Genomic DNA, 18,249 nt, shown 5'->3' with positions numbered 1-18,249 from the left:
GCTTGATAGACACTACCTTGAAATGTAGGAAGGTGCATCTGCGATGTTCATACCACTCAGCATAAGATGAAAGGCTTCTGAAAAATCTTAAGAGATTTCCATGTTCTTCAGTACTAGAAAAGAAAAATCTATTAACACAAACAGTACTAGTCAGATGCACCAATTCTATAGCCTAAAACGTGCGCTTTTTCCTTAAAGAATTTGTGATTAGTGTTGTTCAAATTTGAAGCCAGAAATCACCCCCCAAAAAATTATCACAACAGGAAAAAAGCTGTAGTGTAGATATTGAAAAAAATAGAAGAATTCATTTATAAACCAGTGTTTTCAACTCCTCAGGAAGGCAAGCATCAATAGTTAGTCTTAAATGTAAAATGTGGTAACTTGACAAAGTAGTCGCCTGTAAAAATCTTAGTTTGACTTCATGCTTATTCATCTAATACTCACTTTCTAAATAAATTCCAAGATGTTACATAGTAAAACTTGAACCTACAAAACCAAATTGCATCACTAAGCCTTGAATATTCCCGAGATCTTTGTTCTCTTCAACTAAATCTTTACGTGACACGTTATCTGCTTCTGCCCACATAGAATGATAGAATCATTTAGGTTGGAAAAGACCTTTAAGATCATTGAGTCCAATCGTCAACCCAACACCACCATGCCCACTAAAGCATGTCCTGAACTGCCTTGTCTACGTGTTTTTTGAACACCTCTGGGGATGGTGACACCACCACTTCCCTGGGCAGCCTGTCCCAATGCCTTACAACCCTTTCAGTAAAGAAATTTTTCCTAATATCCAATCTAAACCTCCCCTGCCACACTTGAGGCCATTTCCTCTCATCCTATCACAAGTTACTTGATAGAAGAGACCAGCACCCACCTCACTACAACCCCCCTTCAGGTAGTTGTAGAGAGCGATAAGGTCTCCCCTCAGCCTCCTTCTCTCCAGACTAAACAGCCCCAGCTCCCTCAGCCGCTCCTCCTAAGACTTGTGCTCCAGGCCCCTCACCAACTTGGTTGCCCTTCTCTGGACACGCTCCAGCAACTCCATGTCTTTGCTGTAGTGAGGGGCCCAAAACTGAACACAGGACTCGAGGTGCGGCCTCACCAGTGCCGAGTACAGGGCAACAATCGCCTCCCTGCCACTGCTGGCCACACTATTTCTGATACAAGCCAGGATGCTGTTGGCCCTCTTGGCCACCTGGGCACACTGCTGGCTCATATTCAGCTGGCTGTCAACCAGCACCCCCAGGTCTTTCTCTGCCAGGCAGCTTTCCAGCCGCTCTTCCCCAAGCCTGTAGCGCTGCGTGGGGTTTGTTGTGACCCAAGCACAGGACCTGGCACTTGGCCTTGTTGAACTTCATACAATTGGCCTTGGCCCATCGATCCAGCCTGTCCAGATCCCTCTGTAGAGCCTTCCTACCCTCCAGCAGACCAACCCTCCCTCCCAGCTTGGTGTCATCTGCAAACTTGCTGAGGGTGCACTCAATCCCCTCGTCCAGATCATTGATAAAGGTATTAAACAGAACAGGGCCCAGCACCAAGCCTTGAGGAACACCACTTGTGACCGGTCACCAACTGGATTTAACTCTGTTCACCACAACTCTCTGGGCTCGTCCATCCAGCCAGTTTTTTACCCAGAGAAGAGTACACTTGTCTAAGCCATGAGACGCCAGCTTCTCAAGGAGTATGCCATGAGAGACAGTGTCAAAGGCCTTGCTGAAGTCGAGGAAGACAACCTCCACAGCCTTCCCCTCATCCACTAGGCAGGTCACCTGGTCATAGAAGGAGATCAGGTTGGTCAAGCAGGACCTGCATTTCGTAAACCCATGCTGACTGGACGCGATCCCCTGCTTGTCCTGCACATGCCATGTGAGCGCACTCAAGATGAACTGTTCCATAATCTTCCCTGGTACCGAGGTCAGGCTGACAGGCCTGTAGCTCCCCGGATCCTCCCTCTGACCCTTCTTGTAAATGGGCGTCACACTGGCAAGCCTCCAGCCATCTGGGATCTCCCCTGTTGACCAGGATTGCTGATAAATGATGGAGAGTGGCTTGGCAAGGACCTGTGCCAGTTCCCTCAGTACTCTCGGATGGATCCCATCTGCTCCCATAGATTTTTGAGTGTCCAGGCAGCGCAGCAGGTCATTAACTGCTTCCTCCTGGATTAAGGGGGGTATATTCTGCTCTTCGTCCTTGCCTTCCAGCTCAGGGGGCTGAGTACCCTGAGGATAACTGGTCTCACTATTAAAGACTGAGGCAAAGAAGGCATTAAGTACCTCAGCCTTTTCCTCATCTTTGGTGGCAATGTTCCCTTCTGTATCCATTAAAGAATAGATATTCTCCTTGGCTCTCCTTTTATTGTTAACATGTTTGTAAAAACGTTTTTTGTTGTCTCTTATGACAGTTGCCAGATTGAGTTCTAGCTGAGCTTTTTGCCTTTCTAATTTTCTCTCTGCATGACCTAACAAGATCCCTGTACTCTTCCTGAGTCGCCTGCCCTGCAGAACATTCAGCTTTTCAACATTAACCCTGAAACTTCAGTAAGCAAGAAGGCCTGTTCATTAGATCATACATGGCATCTAAACAAAAACTTTTGATATACACTTAAAACTTGATTTATCTGCTGTTAATGAAGATGGTGACATTCTCACTAATTAGGGAGTTGGGCAGGACAGGGGAAAGACATATCAATAAATACGTAACTGAGAAGTGGAGTTCAGAGATCTTAGTGCCAAGCCCATTGTAAGCAAAAATTATTAAGCCTGGATAGAGCCAAGCTGATTCTAGCAGAACAGCCCTCAGTATTTCTGCAGTTTTGGGCTCCCTCATGATTTAGCACTTCAGCTGTATTTGGATACATTATGGCTTCATTCATACAAATGATCCTACACTTGCACTAATAAACTGTCTTGGAACCTCATTTTCTGCAAAGAGCAGTGCAGAGACATCTTTGCTGGACTTGCACTTAGCCGGTATGGGTTCGGTAGAGCTTACAGCCTGTATCATGAGACTAACATATTGGTGCTATTCTGGCAAGGAAATAATTTGATTGCAATATTATTGCAAATACTAGTTTTTCATCCATAGTGCCTCTCAAAACAGAAAGGTCAGCAGCAGTCATTTTATTTTCTGGCATTTCTGAGGAATTTTCAATACAAGAGACAAAGCATAAGAGAAACGAAGAAAAAGTTCCTATAATTTTGGCTTTGCCAGTTTCACAGTATTTGAACAGCCTTAAGTGAAAATGTTTATGTACAATGATTCCATGCTTCGTATAATAAGATTTTTCCGTTTCTACTGACAATAGTTAGCAGAGGCAACAATATACAGTGCCAGTTAAACCCAAGAGATTACAATTCGAGGACTTCGATGCTAAAGTTAAGTTAAAAAATACAAGCAACACATAGAAGAAATATAAACAGATTTTGCACTTAGAACATCAGGAAGTTTATTTCCTACATGTACTTGTTTCACACACACAATGGCTAAATCAGTTAACCTTCAATTTAATTTCAAAATTAAACATTCACAGTATCTAAAGAATCAAACAGAAGCTTCCACTCCCAAAGAAACAACAAACATTTTGAAAAATAGATATGAAATTACTGCTGAAGTAATTTCCAAAGGAGTTCCAAACACTGCATAAAGTACAGAATCAAGGAAAGCTACATGACTGACTAATTATCCTTTCTTGCAGATGGGGAAAAATACACACAATTTTGAAAATAAAAGCTGCTCTTGATATGCAGAGATGATTACTCCTATGGAATAGGATAGGAAAACATCAAACTGACACCGACGAGTAACACAGCGGACTAACTCGGACTGAGAGATCTCATTTATTTTTCATCAGTCTACAAGTTAGTAATGATTTTGCATGTAAGAGGTTGCAACGCATCAAACACTGGGGCTGGTACATTCTGTTATGTCACAAAATTTGATTTACAGAAGAAATTTGCTAGCAAAAATAAGTGATACACTTTTCTACTTCAGTAACTGGCACTAAAGTTACTTTCTTTCATTGTACATCTACTATGTTGTCCTCCTAGCAAAACTGTGTTAGTTTGCATGTCAACTACAACCTATACAAGCAGAACATTTTTAGTAGAAGTACACCATTACTTTCACCCTGAGACAACCCAGGAAGGCAGGCAACAGTAGAAGAAAGGAAACCAAGGTACTTGAAATCAGTAACATGCAAAAATCTGCCTTAGAACAATTAGCATCAGAACCATTTGAATTAAGAGATCTATTCACTTAAGATAGGTGCCATCACAGTAGAGAGTTTGCAGAAATCAGGAACTGAACAGACCTTACCCTCTTTATTGTTAACACCACAGTGATGGCAACCATTAAAGCATATATACAGCTTCTCAGCTCTAATCAGAAGAGGAAATAGACAGTCAATCCACTGTTACGAGGGATAATTGTGTTAAAGACAGATTAGAGAAAATAGGTGGGGACCTGGTTGCGGGGGGAGTTTGTCTTGGGGGGGGGGGTGGGGTCTTTTTAAGAAAAACACAACAGAAAAAAATATTTATTCTTCAAATTTCTAGTAATGTAAGGATGAGGATAGAGAAAGGAAAGGAGACCATATAAGATGACAAACTGGCAAATAACTAAACATCCATCCAGCATTGTCAGGGGGAGGGAGGAAAAACGTTTGTAAAGGTCATGCAGTTTTTACTAAAGAAATGTGGCAAGAATACAAAGAATGCAAAATTCCACAAAAGCTAAGTGTCAGAATACCTGAAGCAACATGATTCTTTAATCATAAGGGTGAACAGCTTCATGTCATTGTTGATGTGAAGTCACAGTCAAATGAAACAGACTATTAGCCATTGTCAAAACATACCTGTTAAGCACTGCTTTGAAAATACAAAGACTTATTTCAATTACTAATATAGGATTTTACAGGTTTACAAAACCTGACTGAGGAAGATACCTGACTTACATTTGGGAATATTTCATAAAGTTACAGAAGATCTAATTTCTACATGCAATTTTTACTTTTAACATCCTTTCCATTTGAGATTAGCTATTCTTTTTGAATTTTCAGAACAGCTGAGAGCAGAAACTTGAGGCTGTTAACAGAATGGTTGCAACAGTGTATTACCAAGTCATGTCAGCCATTCAAGGGAGAACTGTGCCTTGGATCCAGCTCTATTTAATATACAGGAACAGCACCCCTTAACATGTTACACAAACATAAACTGGAAAAAGTGTATGAAGTTCATTCAGATATTGAAAATACAAAAGAAAAGCCAAACAAGTTTTATCCTAGCCTGGAAAGAACAGCATCATTAAAGGAAGTTACCACAGCAGTCACAGCTGCCAACAAAATCAAGCCAAGATGAAAAAAACCACTGGCAGTACAGGCAAATTGAGTCCCTGGAAGGACGTAGACACATACTGATTTACAATAGCTGACTAGCTCTATGTTCTGGAAAGCTTTTTTTAACCACAACTCATAATTGTACATATAAAAATCTACACATACTATAGTAAAAATCAAGACTTACTAATGACTGCTCACATCTCACTGTCTACTGGACATGCTTCCACACATACTGCAATATGCTTTTTAAATCTACATACATGGAAGAGTGCAACACAAAACTTTGTTACAAAACTACATACTTAGAATTCTTTTTAAAAAACTTGGCAATTTTAAGTATCCACTTTTATGCAATTTAAAAGACTATCACAAGCCTTGCAACCTTGTTTCAGCATTATGTCTTCAGTTTGTTTGTTTGTTTTTCCTCTCAGATTCATCTTTAGGAGATATAGCAGATGAAAATTTTCAAGGCTAGGTCACCAAACAGAAAGAGATAGTTTTGGCTACAAGTTCCAATAACCAGTTTCAAATGTAAAAGTTAGTCTAAAAACTGTATCTGAGTATATACTTCTTTCATGAACAAATACAGCATTGGCAAAATTTAAGATAGAAAACTAGATTCAGTGTTTAGAAAGGGGGAAAATCTGTGTTGGCATGAACGTATGTAATATACATGCTTTTTTGTCTTGGCAAGGGAGAAAGAGACTGCGTAAGAGCACCATTTAACTGTCTCATAGCACTTTAACTACCCATGAACAACTCCTAATTAGCCTAAGTTAGCCTAATTCCTAATGCTGAAGCCAACTACAACAAACACTAAAATACCAAGAAAACTTGGTATAAAATAACAAGGTACTAAGAAAGTGCATGTTAAAATTTAAGACTTTTTGGGGGGGGGGGGGGGGGGGGAGAATTTATCATTACAAAATGTCACCGGATTTTAAAACAAAAACAAAACAAAAAAAACACTAAGAGCAGAAAACACCCATCTCCAAAGCCAACATCCATGTAACAGAGAAGTCATCCAAAAACAGCAAAAAGCATATTTAGGCAGAGAGTAACTCTGTATCAGGTTAAAATCCCATGCCCTTCATCCAAGCACCATTTCACTTTTACAAAATAACATCAACAAAACACAAAAGTATATAAGAAACATAACTGTTGTAAAAGTATTTAAGGCTCCTTTAATATGCTCCTTTAGTTATCTTAAAAGAGGAAATCTATTTTAACTCACTGCAGTATCCAAGACTTCTTGCATTAGCAAATAAAACCAAAGAATGACTCTTACAGCTGTGGGAAGAATTCACGCTTCCCCTCATTTCCAAGATACCTTGCCTATATAGTGTTTAATATAATGTAGACATTTCCTAAATCCTTCACTCTGACTTATAAATTCTAACTAGTTAGTAAAAAGTAGGAGCAGTTTTCAAACTGTCTAAAGACTCCTATTTGACTAAGTAATCCATGCAATAGTTAACTAACCCAACAATTAATGGGATATCAAGTCAAAATAAAGAAAAAAAGACTGACAACAAGATTTTTCATAGATATTGTGGTCTTCCACATTAATAAAGTATAACATAAGTGATAACTGGTGTGAAAGGGACTCAAGTAAAATCCCCAAATAGAAGACTAAATATTGTGATTCCATTTGCATACATATTTTATTGTCACAGCATATTTAAGGAATGGTATATCTTTTAAAAATAGGTATTACACACTGCAGCAGTACCTGCTTGAAAATAGACCGCTGAATTTTGCTTCTTTTAAAAACATGTTGCTCAAGTGTTCTAGCATTCCCCTGTTCTCTTCCAAAGCAGGATGGGGTTGGGAATTACAGCTGAATGCCAAGTTTTTAATTCTGGTGCTCTTAAAGACCCTTTTCTATCATGCATTATGAAAAATGAAGCCAAAAAAATTAGAAAGCTGAGGAGGAAAAAATCTGGGCCAGCAGAAAAAACAGAACAGAGCTAGACAATGAATTTGGCAAGACTGGGCCAAGGATGCAAAAGAAGGAAAGAGAAACTGGTAGGGAGGCTGAAAAGAATGAACAATACAGAGGAAGACCAGATTTAGCTGGTCAAAATGGAGGGAAAGGGAGAGAAGAGGTAGGAATCAAGATTCTAAGAGCAGCTGGTGGACTGAAGAATAAAGGGCTAGTTGGGAAAAGCCTGAAACTGGACATGAAAAGAGGGAATTAGGACTTTGAGTAAGAAACAAGCACTAGTTTAACAAGGGGATTGAGAAAACAAGCCATAAAGGGAGATCACATAATCAGATTAAGTCAATCTACCAGTGGGTTGCTGTCAAAACAGATGTTTGTCAACATCAGCCCCACTCTGGCCACATATTTACCGCCTTAGATCTGCAACAAACACTGTGACATTGCAGGACAAGTCAAATAGAAAAAAATGAAATTGAAGGGGGGGGACAACACACAAGGTTGGGTTCCCCTCCGCCCCCCCTTACTTTTTCAACCAAATGACTACATTGATCCTATTTGCCATGTGGTTTCAAGAGTATATACACTGACACAAGGACAACAGATGGTACGTGCAAATAGAGGCTAAGGAGAAAGAACTGCTTGCTTTATTGACAGCAAAGCCTTAATTCATCTTGTATCATTCTTGAAAACTTATGTTTACTTATGAATACTGGTGTAATGTGGAAAAGGACCAGGGTAGTGAAGACACAGGGACAAGACCGCAGTGCTCAAGCCAGGATGAACTAAAGTCTGCCACTACTTCAACACATTCCTTTCCAGTATGACTATCAAGTTCCAAGACACTTGTGCTGTCAGAGAACACTCATGAAAAAAACAGGGTAATTCCCTCTTCTAAATCCTGCTTCTTGAGAGCAGTCAACTACTATTCTCAGTTATACCACTAGCTTTAGTAGATTTGTATGGAAATTCCAGAGCCTCTAAATGAAAAATTCAGCTTTCAGTATAGATTAATGAAGCCTGAGGTAACTCAATAGACCTTTCTTTTTACCCATCCATTTGCCTTCCGTCTCCCTCCCCAAGTCTAAAAAATAATATAAAACAAAAGAAATCACTTAAAGAACAGGATTAAGTCAACAACCCAATAATAAATGATAGGTATGTTCTCAGAATAGTTTGCTAGCAGATTTCACAGTCGAATACCACAGACAAATAATTTGATCATTATTCATCCTGTGTACCACAAGAAGTTGACATCCTCCAGAAAATAATTAAAAAGTAGCATTCAGTCATATGCTTAAGCTTTAGTACGTACGTTTTCTTAAGCCATTGCACAAATCCACTATTCCAAGTTTTTCAACTAAATTCTATTGGTTTTAAAATATCAGTGAAAGAAATCCTGATGCAAACAAGAGAAATGGAATGGTGAACAGAGAATTAGAAACAGGCAAGTACTGGAGAGGGGTTCTGGATGTACACTTTAGCCATTACTCACCCACATTGCACATCTGCAACCCACATACACATCTGAGTAACAGTTAACACGTTGATCACATAAATTAAAATGCAATAGCTGAGATCACCTTGTTATATCTTGCTCTGAACAAAACAATTTCAAACAGTTAAAACACATAATAATCCAAAAATTTTTTCTGTTTAACATGAATTTGTAATGGTTCTTTCAGGCCTTAAAAATTATATGCATTTCATCGTCTCTCCAGAAGGATACAGACAAGGGATCAGAAATGTTTAGGTTATACATTACCAAACAAAGAAACTGACTGCCAGCAATTTACATGAAAACTCAGTATTGCATTTAGTATCAGATATCCCATACAATAACTTTCCTTAAACAAACAACTCCACCTTACCTTGATACAAACTTGCTCATATCTGCATCTTCTCCAGATTCCATTATAATCCCGAGATCAGTAACAACAGCAGACACATTCTCTTTGTTCTAGATTGGAGAAGTAACAATGCAATATTTTAGAAATTTCTCTATCAAGGAGAAAAAAAATTATCTATTTGCATATAAAATAGACAAAAATATATGCTAATGCTGGTAAGTACTATAATACTTAAAATAGCATTTTTTAAACTACAGCTTACATGCATGGACATTTTCTTTTATTTCAACAGTATCAGTATTATCCATACAACACCACTTTTAGAATAATACCTGAACTTGTCAGCACAGAGAATACATACGTATAAAGAAATACTTATAAATCAGAGGTTCCTCGTTACATCTGAAAACCATAATAGTGCTACCTACATTTAAAAAAACCAAAAACCACACCCTCCTTGTTTCATTTTATTTTAAAGCCTTTAGTTTTGCCTCAAATTCTTGTCCCTTTTTACAATAACCACTGTTACTCAGGGATATGTGCATGATAATAAAATGTTTCCAAATTAAAATATCTAACAACATATTTAAAAAAAGAGAAAAGAAGTTCATATAGTAGAAATTAAGCCACACAACTTAATTCCTTTTTATACGCATTCTTGAACACACCAGAGTAATAGGTTAGGTAACAGTGAAAGAAAAAGCTTAAAGTCATGGCTTGAAGACACAGCAAATGCTTCATTTTATACTGAAGGCTTTGTACTTTATTTTTCTTATACCCAGTCACTACAAGCAAATGGGAATGGCAACACAGAGAAAACTAAACAGACAAGCTGGAGTCAAACGCAAGCATATCACACCAATACCTAGTACTGGTTGGACAGAAGTACTGCTAACACTGCCATCACTCAAGATGGAAAAAGCAAACCAAGACACTACAAAGTTTAGTGAACTGAGTAAGTAACATCAGGAAAAATCATTCTAAATTTAGAGCAAAAGGTTCAACACGTGCATGGAGTTGTAGAGAAGCTGCTAGTAGTCACAAGCTAACATGCTACCTTCTAAAGAAAGTGATTTTCCAATTAGCGGGTTACTAACATTTGCCAAGGCACCATCTTGGGGTCAAATAAAAAGATTTAAAAGGAAAGCTCTTGAGAAGAAAGCAACTCTTATTTGGATGATTGCTTTCTCAAGAGGTTTAGACTTGTTTTGGCAGATTTTCAAGCTAATTGTGCACGTCCCCTCCTAACAGCTGAGGAGAGTAAGAGGGGAAAATAAATGAACAATGCTTTTGCATTAACCTGTTTTCTTCATCCACAGTTTGACCTTTGTAAGCATCCACCTATGAACAATGGTGAACAGACGGGCGCATCTTTGCTTGCACTCAAAGCATGCAAAACACTAGTCAGCTTGGGAATATAAACTATATGCTAGTCTAACACTGTGGCAAAACTAAAGAACCAGCTAAGACACAGAGTATGTCAGGCAGTGGGTGACCAATACTATGGTACTATAGACATAATCTCAACCATTCAAAGCCAGTCAGAGCGAAGTCAGATCTGCCTATCCTTCTTTGTACAACTGTATCCTGGAATACAGCTTTTAACATGAATGACATTTAACGATTTGTTTTAAGATCAAATTAGAGATAATTACAAGAACAATTTGTTACTGAGTATTAACAGATTTGATTTAAGGTAGTGTGGAGCTGAATTAACTGTATTGTAACTTACCTACTAGATTAAATAGCTAGAGTTAACGGTGTGAAAAAAATTATTCTTTATCGTCTGCTGCATACCAATGTGTTACCTGCTAAGCATTTCCCCCAAAAAACAGCTGTTGTCTTTTATTTCTCAAGATGGGTGAAACTAGTTGCAACTTTATACTATCTTGCCCATGCTAATCTCAGTACAGGTTATTTTGAATACAACCATTAATGACGTATCTTAGAAAACAGGCTTCTCCATTTTTATACACAAGAAGCCGGAGGCATAAAAAAGTTAAAGCTAAGTTTCCAGGTCTTAGTCTGGCCTGGTCACAACTTTCCCGAGAGCTATGGAGGCAGACTCCTGCATCCACAGAGGACCTACTGACTTCACTGCAGGATGACCTGCACAATGTATGAAGTCTGTGGCAAAACCAAGATAACACGCCACTACTTTTACACCACAGAAACAGCAACTAGAACTAGGTAAAATGTCTGAATGGAATTGTTAACAACCTAATAATGTGATAGGTTTCTTCATTACAAAGAAATAGAGGAGAGCAATTTTTTAGTCATATAAATTAAAACACCTTATATCTTAAAAATACAATCCTTAAGCTTGAATTTTGGAACTACTAAAGTCTTTCAAAATCAAATAGATTTAAACAGTTCTACAAAATGGAAATACAGAACTGTACACAACGGTTGTACTTTACAACTCTAACCAAACCATTACATTATGATTTGTACAACAGCTAAAACATTTAAATAAATACAAAACCTTTAATAACATTCAAGTTCATATACAATCACAAAAACTGAGTAAAGGAACAGAAACTAGTCTATGTTTGAAACAGTAAGTGTACTTCTTGACTTGGGTATGTGACACCAAAAATAAAAAACAAAACCTGTATCTTATGGCACAATTAAAAACTGTACTCTTCATTGGTGTCTGCTTAACTAAATTACCATTTTCCACAACATGTCGACAACTCAATTGTTGGCAATTCAAAGTTTATTAACTTAAGGTAAATCAATACATCATCTACATTGCATATTAAATTGCAAGTTACAGGTGCCATGTACTTTTACTTAAAAAAAATTAATTCATGCCAAAAATTAACACAAAGTTATATTTTTTCAACTGAAGTTGTTTTTTTTTTTTTAAATACATACAGTTGGTATTCTACGTATCTCTTACTCCAGTGCATGTCATCTGCGCTGAAGTAGTACAAGTTTTAGGCATTACGTAGACAAGTGCTGCCATCTAGTGGTCCAATAGATTTAAGCATCACCAATACAGCTATAAACAAACTTAACATCCAGTTACTCATCTGAGCTCCATTGACACTAAAAGACGTCATCATTCTGCAGGAGCACACAGGTAAGTAAACATTAATCTAACCAAGTCGCATGATTGATGCAGGCTATTTCCATGCTGAAAGCTAAATGCAGTTTTATACAAGCAAATGGTAAAATGATATCTCTAACACCACAAGTTTCAAGTCATGCATGGACTTAAGTTGCAGAATAACCACATTCAGCTGAACTCCTGCAGTTTCAAATTATGGAATACACATGTGACTACCTAATATGGCTTTTCTTAAGATTAGGAAGGACATCTTTACATAGCAAGGCAGTTTTTAATACTATCAGGTCCCATCACATGCAATTTAAAAAATACCTTTAAAGCTGAGCTGAAAATCAAGTTTTCTTGAGAAGGAAATTTCTTGATGTCAAAAATAATATTACAAATTGGGGTACATTATTACAAATTGGGGTAGCAGCTGTTTTCCACTGCTTATCATTTTGAATTCTGTGCTAAGAATAGATTCTTATGAAAGAGCTTCCTTGCAAAAAATCGTACTCATTAGTGTAACTTCTGTGCAGTGCTGTGATTAATAGCTAGTCACACTAGCCAAGCGAATAGAAATATAACCAAAGCAAAAAAAAAAAAAAACAAAACAAAAACCAAAACTAAACTACACCACAGTTGTTCAAGTTTGTAGTACTTTAGCTTTTCCTCAGTTTCCTCAAGAGAGGTAAAGTTTGGAATTTTCCAGTTGCCAGAACAAGATATCTGACTGTAGGGGGACACATTGTGCAGGAGCTCGGAGACAGCTGTGGGATGAAAGCCACATTGGCTCAGGATGAGGCCCCAGCAGGTACTTGGCAGAGTCAGTAGAAATCTAGTGCTGTTCAGGGCTTTACTTCAGTGTTAGTCTGTGAGAGCATCCTGCAGCGTGCATGTTTTGGGAAGGAAGGGTGATAAGGACTTGGCAGTGTTAGGTTAAGGGTTGGACTCAATGATCTTAAAGGTCTTTTCCAACCTAAGTGATTCTATAAGAATTTCGTGACTGAATGTTGAACCTGACCTTCAGAACTATTTTACTTGGATGCACATGGAATTCAAAAGTTGAGTCCAGCTGCTATACAGTGAAAACAACCCACTGAGGCTTAGATTAAGGAGACTCAAGGAATCAAAATGACAAAATGCCAGTTGAAGGTTTCAGCTGGAAAAGCAAGTATTGACATTTGTCCATTTGAAGTTTTGTTTTTCTTGGTTGTTGTGGGGGTTTTGGGGTTTTTTTTGTTTGTTTGTTTGGTTGGTTTTTTTGTTTTAAACATACATTGATCCTTACCTGCATTTCAAGAAGCTGGAATTCCAATTGAAAAGACAGGGAATAGCAATTCCCTGATAATCTGTGCTTCCGCACTGTTCTGTTTGTAGCTGTTATAAAATAAAGTTAACAAAATACTTGATTATAAATCTATTCAACAATTATTGCATTTCTTCCATTAGTAATATTTAAAGTACCAACTGATACCATCCATCAAATAAATAAAGTTAAACATGATTAAAAAAAAAGCAAACAACGTTGCTCACAGTAGTCTTTCACTTTCCCACTATGCAAAGTACTACATTTACTCAGAAACTATTTTGTCAATAAAGTTCTATTGTATTTCAAAATAATTGTCTTTCTGCTAACATTGAAAGTAGAATTACAACATGCATTTGCAAATGTAATGAACTGAAACAGTATGCTCAGTATAGCACCAGTAAAGGGCACAAAAATGCTTACTTTTTTCCACTGTTTTCTTGAAATGACTTGTGAACTGAATACCAGTAAATTTCTTTAAAAATGAGAGATCTGTTTCTAGACTTTCAAGTTGAGCTATAAGGTCTGATAAAGATTCACGTCTCTCAGATTCTCTTTGGAATGATTTTCTAGAATTGGAAAAGAAAAAAAAAATATAAAATCAAAATGGCAAAAGACCCAGATATAAGAACACGTTTTGTCACATCAGTACAGCAATACCATTAAAGGCATTTGTAACTTGATCTGATGGTTTTCAGACCAAGATCAGCTTTCAATGAGTCAAATTTCGTTGGATCATATTACTAGGAACAGTAAACTATTCTAACTTACATAAACACTATGTTCACTGCCAGGTTGTGCTGGTTTTGGCTGGGGTGGAGTTAGTTTTCTTCACAGTAGCTAGCATGGGGCTATGTTTTGGATTTGTGGTGAAAACAGTGTTGATAACACAGGGATGTTTTTGTTACTGCTGAGCAGTGCTTACACAGAGTCAAGGCCTTTTCTGCTTCTCACCCCACCCCACCCGTGAGTAGGCTGGGGGGGGGGGGGGCACAAGAATTTGGGAGGGGACACAGCCAGGACAGCTGACCCCAACTGACCAAAGGGATATCCCATACCACAAGATGTCATGCTTAGCATATAAAGCTGGGGGAAGAAGAAGGAAGGGGCGACATTCAGAGCGATGCTGTTTGTTTTCCCAAGTAACCATTATGCATGATGGAGCCCTGCTTTCCTGAAGACAGCTGAACTCCTGCCTGCCGATGGGAAGTGGTGAATTAATTCCTTGTTTTGCTTTGCTTGCATACGTGGCTTTTGCTTTACCTATTAAACTGTCTTTATCTCAACCCATGAGTTTTCTCACTTTTACCCTTTTGATTCTCTTCCCCATCCCACTGTGGGGCAGGGGGGGAGCAAGCAAGCAGCTGCGTGGTGCTTAGTTGCCAGCTGGGGTTAAACCATGACACAGGTAGACACAGCCTTTATTATAAGTCTAGAGATGCAAGTATCCATTTCGAGGAATGTACAATAAAAATTATGTGATGCCTTTACTCATCTAAATGACATATCTACTATAGAATATCAGTTAAATAATGCAAATAAAAAGGCCTAACATGGCACTTCTTTAGCATATAACTAGTCACACCTGTACATGTACCTAATCCCCATCTTTTACTTAAGAAAAAAAAAAGTGCACTGAGCTGTTTCACAGTGCATAATGGAAAACATGGCCTTTACAGTCAACAACTTTGCAGGGCCCGCACAGTAACGTACCCGATATCATGCTCTGGCCCCTATGACTGCCTTAAAAAACAAAAAGCAAACAAACACCACAAAATCCTAAACCCACACAAATTGCCAACAGAAGGCAGTAAAAAAAGATCAACTGCTTATTATTTGTAATCTTTTACCATATATAGCCCACGTCCTAAACAAGATCAACACTGTAATAATAACATAAGGAAAGTCCTAACAGAGGCAAAAGCTTATCCTAAGCAATTTTGACCGAGAAACAGCATTAATCCAACATGTGAAAAGAAGCATACATTGCCATTAATATCTCCTCATCAGAAAAAAAGGTGGATTCTTGTTGGCTATCTTCATACTTTTCAGTCAATAGCTTAATTTCTTCTTCCAGTGACTGGATTTCATCTTCATAAACTTGACAAATGCTGTTATCCATTTCTCAGAATCAATATTACTAGATAAAACAAAATAAGTATATTTCTTAGGCAAAAAAAAATAATCCATTTTCAAAATAATTTAATTCCTTGGATAAAAATAAGTTAAGAAATGCAAATATAACATTAGGCAATTGTTTCTCCTATGCCTCTACTTAAAATGAGACAATTCTATTATATTTTATGACTTTTGAAAAATGAATTGGTACATACAATTTTTAAATAGCCCAGGTAGCTTTGACAAGTATAATAATTTATACCTCCGTAAAGAATTCTAGTGTCAAACAATCCTGTTTGCTATGGAAGATTAAACTAACATATAAACCTTGATCCTCGGCAAACAAATTTGACAGGAATTCTGTCACCAACTCAAAAACAGAATTAGGCTTGCAGTAAAACTCTGCTCTTAATACTATAGTACTCTGTCACATTCTTGCTGATATCTAGTAGCTTCCTGTATTCCCTGGAAGTAGAATCTTCCCTGTTCATGATGCTTTTAGCAGAGTGAGTTACCATGTTTCTTACAAAGCTTTGTTACATTCAGAATTACAGAAAAAGTGGCTTTTCTGCTCTTGTAATGCCTACTTGCAGATCAATGCCTTTTTAAGGGGACTTTCTAGGGTTTAAGTAGGAGTTACATAGATGACAAAGAACAAATTTCTGACTCCACATAAAGGAAAAAAAGAAAAAAGTTTTCCCCAAAATAGATAATAATTTTGAAAAGAAATGTAGTTTTGTTGCATTAGTTCCTCAAAGACTTAATTCATTGAGTCCAAATGTAATTATTAAACCAATTTTAAGACACAGATCACTGTATAGTCTCCAAATACAGAAGTTAAATCAGGAATCTAATGTAGTCAAAGGCCTTCTGTAAGAAACTTTTTAACTAATCATGATTTCAGCCAGGACCATATCCAGCTGTTTTACATTCGCTGTAATAGAACAGCAAGCTGTTCTGCAGATAGAAAGCAATCCTAATCAGATACAGAAACTGAATCCAGCTTTGACCAATTCACCTAACAATCCACCTGATTAAATGAAGCACAGCTGTTCCTATTAACACTACAGCATAATCTGCCTTTCAAGTAAACAACAGTAAAGAGACACAAGGAAACAACCATGTTTAACAAAAATAAACACCAATTTTAAGAAAAAAATTATCTGACATTCAGCCTAGACATGTCACATGACTGTGCAGCTCAATACCGATGTATTAATACTTTCAAGCAGGGAAAAAAAAAATAAATCTAGTTTTATGCGTGTTTTTAAACAACCTCTACTGTGTTTGCAAGATCCATGCTAACACGGTTCAATAAAAAGGGATGAGGAGAAAATAGGGTTTTGTTTGTTTATTTCATAAGAAACAGCATCTGAATAGCATATATAATAAAACAAACAACATTCAAAACATGCTTTGCATTAAAAACTTTAGTGAATAAAGAAAGTATACGCAATTAAAGAATCACTGAGATTGTGCCTAGTCATGACTTCCTCTGAAATTTTAAAGCAATCTTATGCAAGGTATGACAACAAACAAGATTAGTAGGTACAAGAAATAGAAATCCTCCAACTTTTAAAGTATTCTATTAGGTTTTTTTGTTTGTTTGTTTTTTTAACTGGCTACACTGAAGAAAGTTTCGGTCATAATAAAGAGCAGATTCCAAAAAAGAAAAAACATTACAATAGCCAGAACTTTACCCCAGGTTGTTAGCTAATTCCTCTTTCAACAGCTAGGCTGTTTTGAAAACAGCAACAACATATATACTGCTTACAACTATTTTAACTCAAGTGATTTTACTAGACTGCAGAAGACTCAAAGACTAATTTGAGTCTAAATAACTAAAGACTAAAAAAGACTAAAAACTAATAACTAAAGACTAATTATAACTTCAAAGAGCATTATCTCCAGAAAAAGAGATACTCCGTACATACTTTTAATTAAATAAAACATAAATTTAACGACAAACAATCAGTTATTTCTCCTCACCCTCAGCGTACACGCGTATATTTGTGCATTAACGGTAAGTATTTCACGTTTCTACGTACCTGCCCGTATACACCGCTAAGCATTCGCTTCTAAGCTGCCACAGGAAGGGCCGGGAAAGAGCATTCAAGAGTTTGCGAGAAACGAACTGGTGGGGTTCCGCGTTCCCGTTGCTTTGCTCCTAGCCTCCAATCTCACAAGGTAACGGCTGGAAAACGCGACTCGTCAGACGAGCCGGCGCTGTCCCACCCCGCCCCAAGACACGGGTCGAGGCTCACAGGTGCCAGGCATCGGCCCGGCAGCACAACGCACGCCCGAGGAGAGGAGAGGAGAGGAGCCGAGAGGAGCCCGCAGCCGCGGCCGCGCCCGCCCCCAGAGCCCCGGGGTCCCCGCAGACCCGACACCCGAGAGGCCGGCGCTGAGGAGACGCTCGCTCGCTCCCGCCCGCCAACGGCTGCGGCGCGTGAGACACCCCCGGCCCGCGCCTTCGAACTGCGCGCCCAACCAGCTCGCGGCGGGCCTGGGCGCTACCACAGCTGCGGCCCGAGCAGGGGGCGCCGGCCGCGCCTTCGTCGTCCGTCCGTCCCCCCCCCCCCGCGAAACAACAGAGCCGCTTGAAGGGCGGATCCCGAGGTCATTATTCGAGAC

General features: G+C 38.3%; 1 protein-coding gene across 3 annotated transcripts in view; it reads right to left on the bottom strand.

Moving 5' to 3' along the window:
• The window catches only part of LOC115333254 (centromere protein P), a 166,212-nt gene that overhangs the window by 147,770 nt on the left and 193 nt on the right, over positions 1–18,249 (bottom strand). The window contains exons 2-7 of one of the 3 annotated variants that reach the window (XM_029995949.1): positions 17,664–17,809; positions 15,483–15,637; positions 13,921–14,066; positions 13,480–13,568; positions 9,155–9,243; positions 17–113 (exon numbers count right to left, since the gene is read on the bottom strand). In XM_029995949.1, coding sequence (XP_029851809.1) covers positions 17–113; positions 9,155–9,243; positions 13,480–13,568; positions 13,921–14,066; positions 15,483–15,619 — 558 coding nt within the window. In that variant the 5' untranslated portion in view covers positions 15,620–15,637; positions 17,664–17,809. Of the gene's footprint in view, positions 1–16; positions 114–9,154; positions 9,244–13,479; positions 13,569–13,920; positions 14,067–15,482; positions 15,638–17,663; positions 18,100–18,249 lie in introns of those variants that run through there. The other 2 variants (XM_041118803.1, XM_041118802.1) reach the window with 2 other exon arrangements.

This window comes from Aquila chrysaetos, chromosome 20 (assembly GCF_900496995.4).
Source record: "Aquila chrysaetos chrysaetos chromosome 20, bAquChr1.4, whole genome shotgun sequence".
Lineage (NCBI taxonomy): Eukaryota > Metazoa > Chordata > Aves > Accipitriformes > Accipitridae > Aquila > Aquila chrysaetos.
Note: the sequence above shows the minus strand (reverse complement) of the source record. Positions and strands in the feature narration are given on the sequence as shown.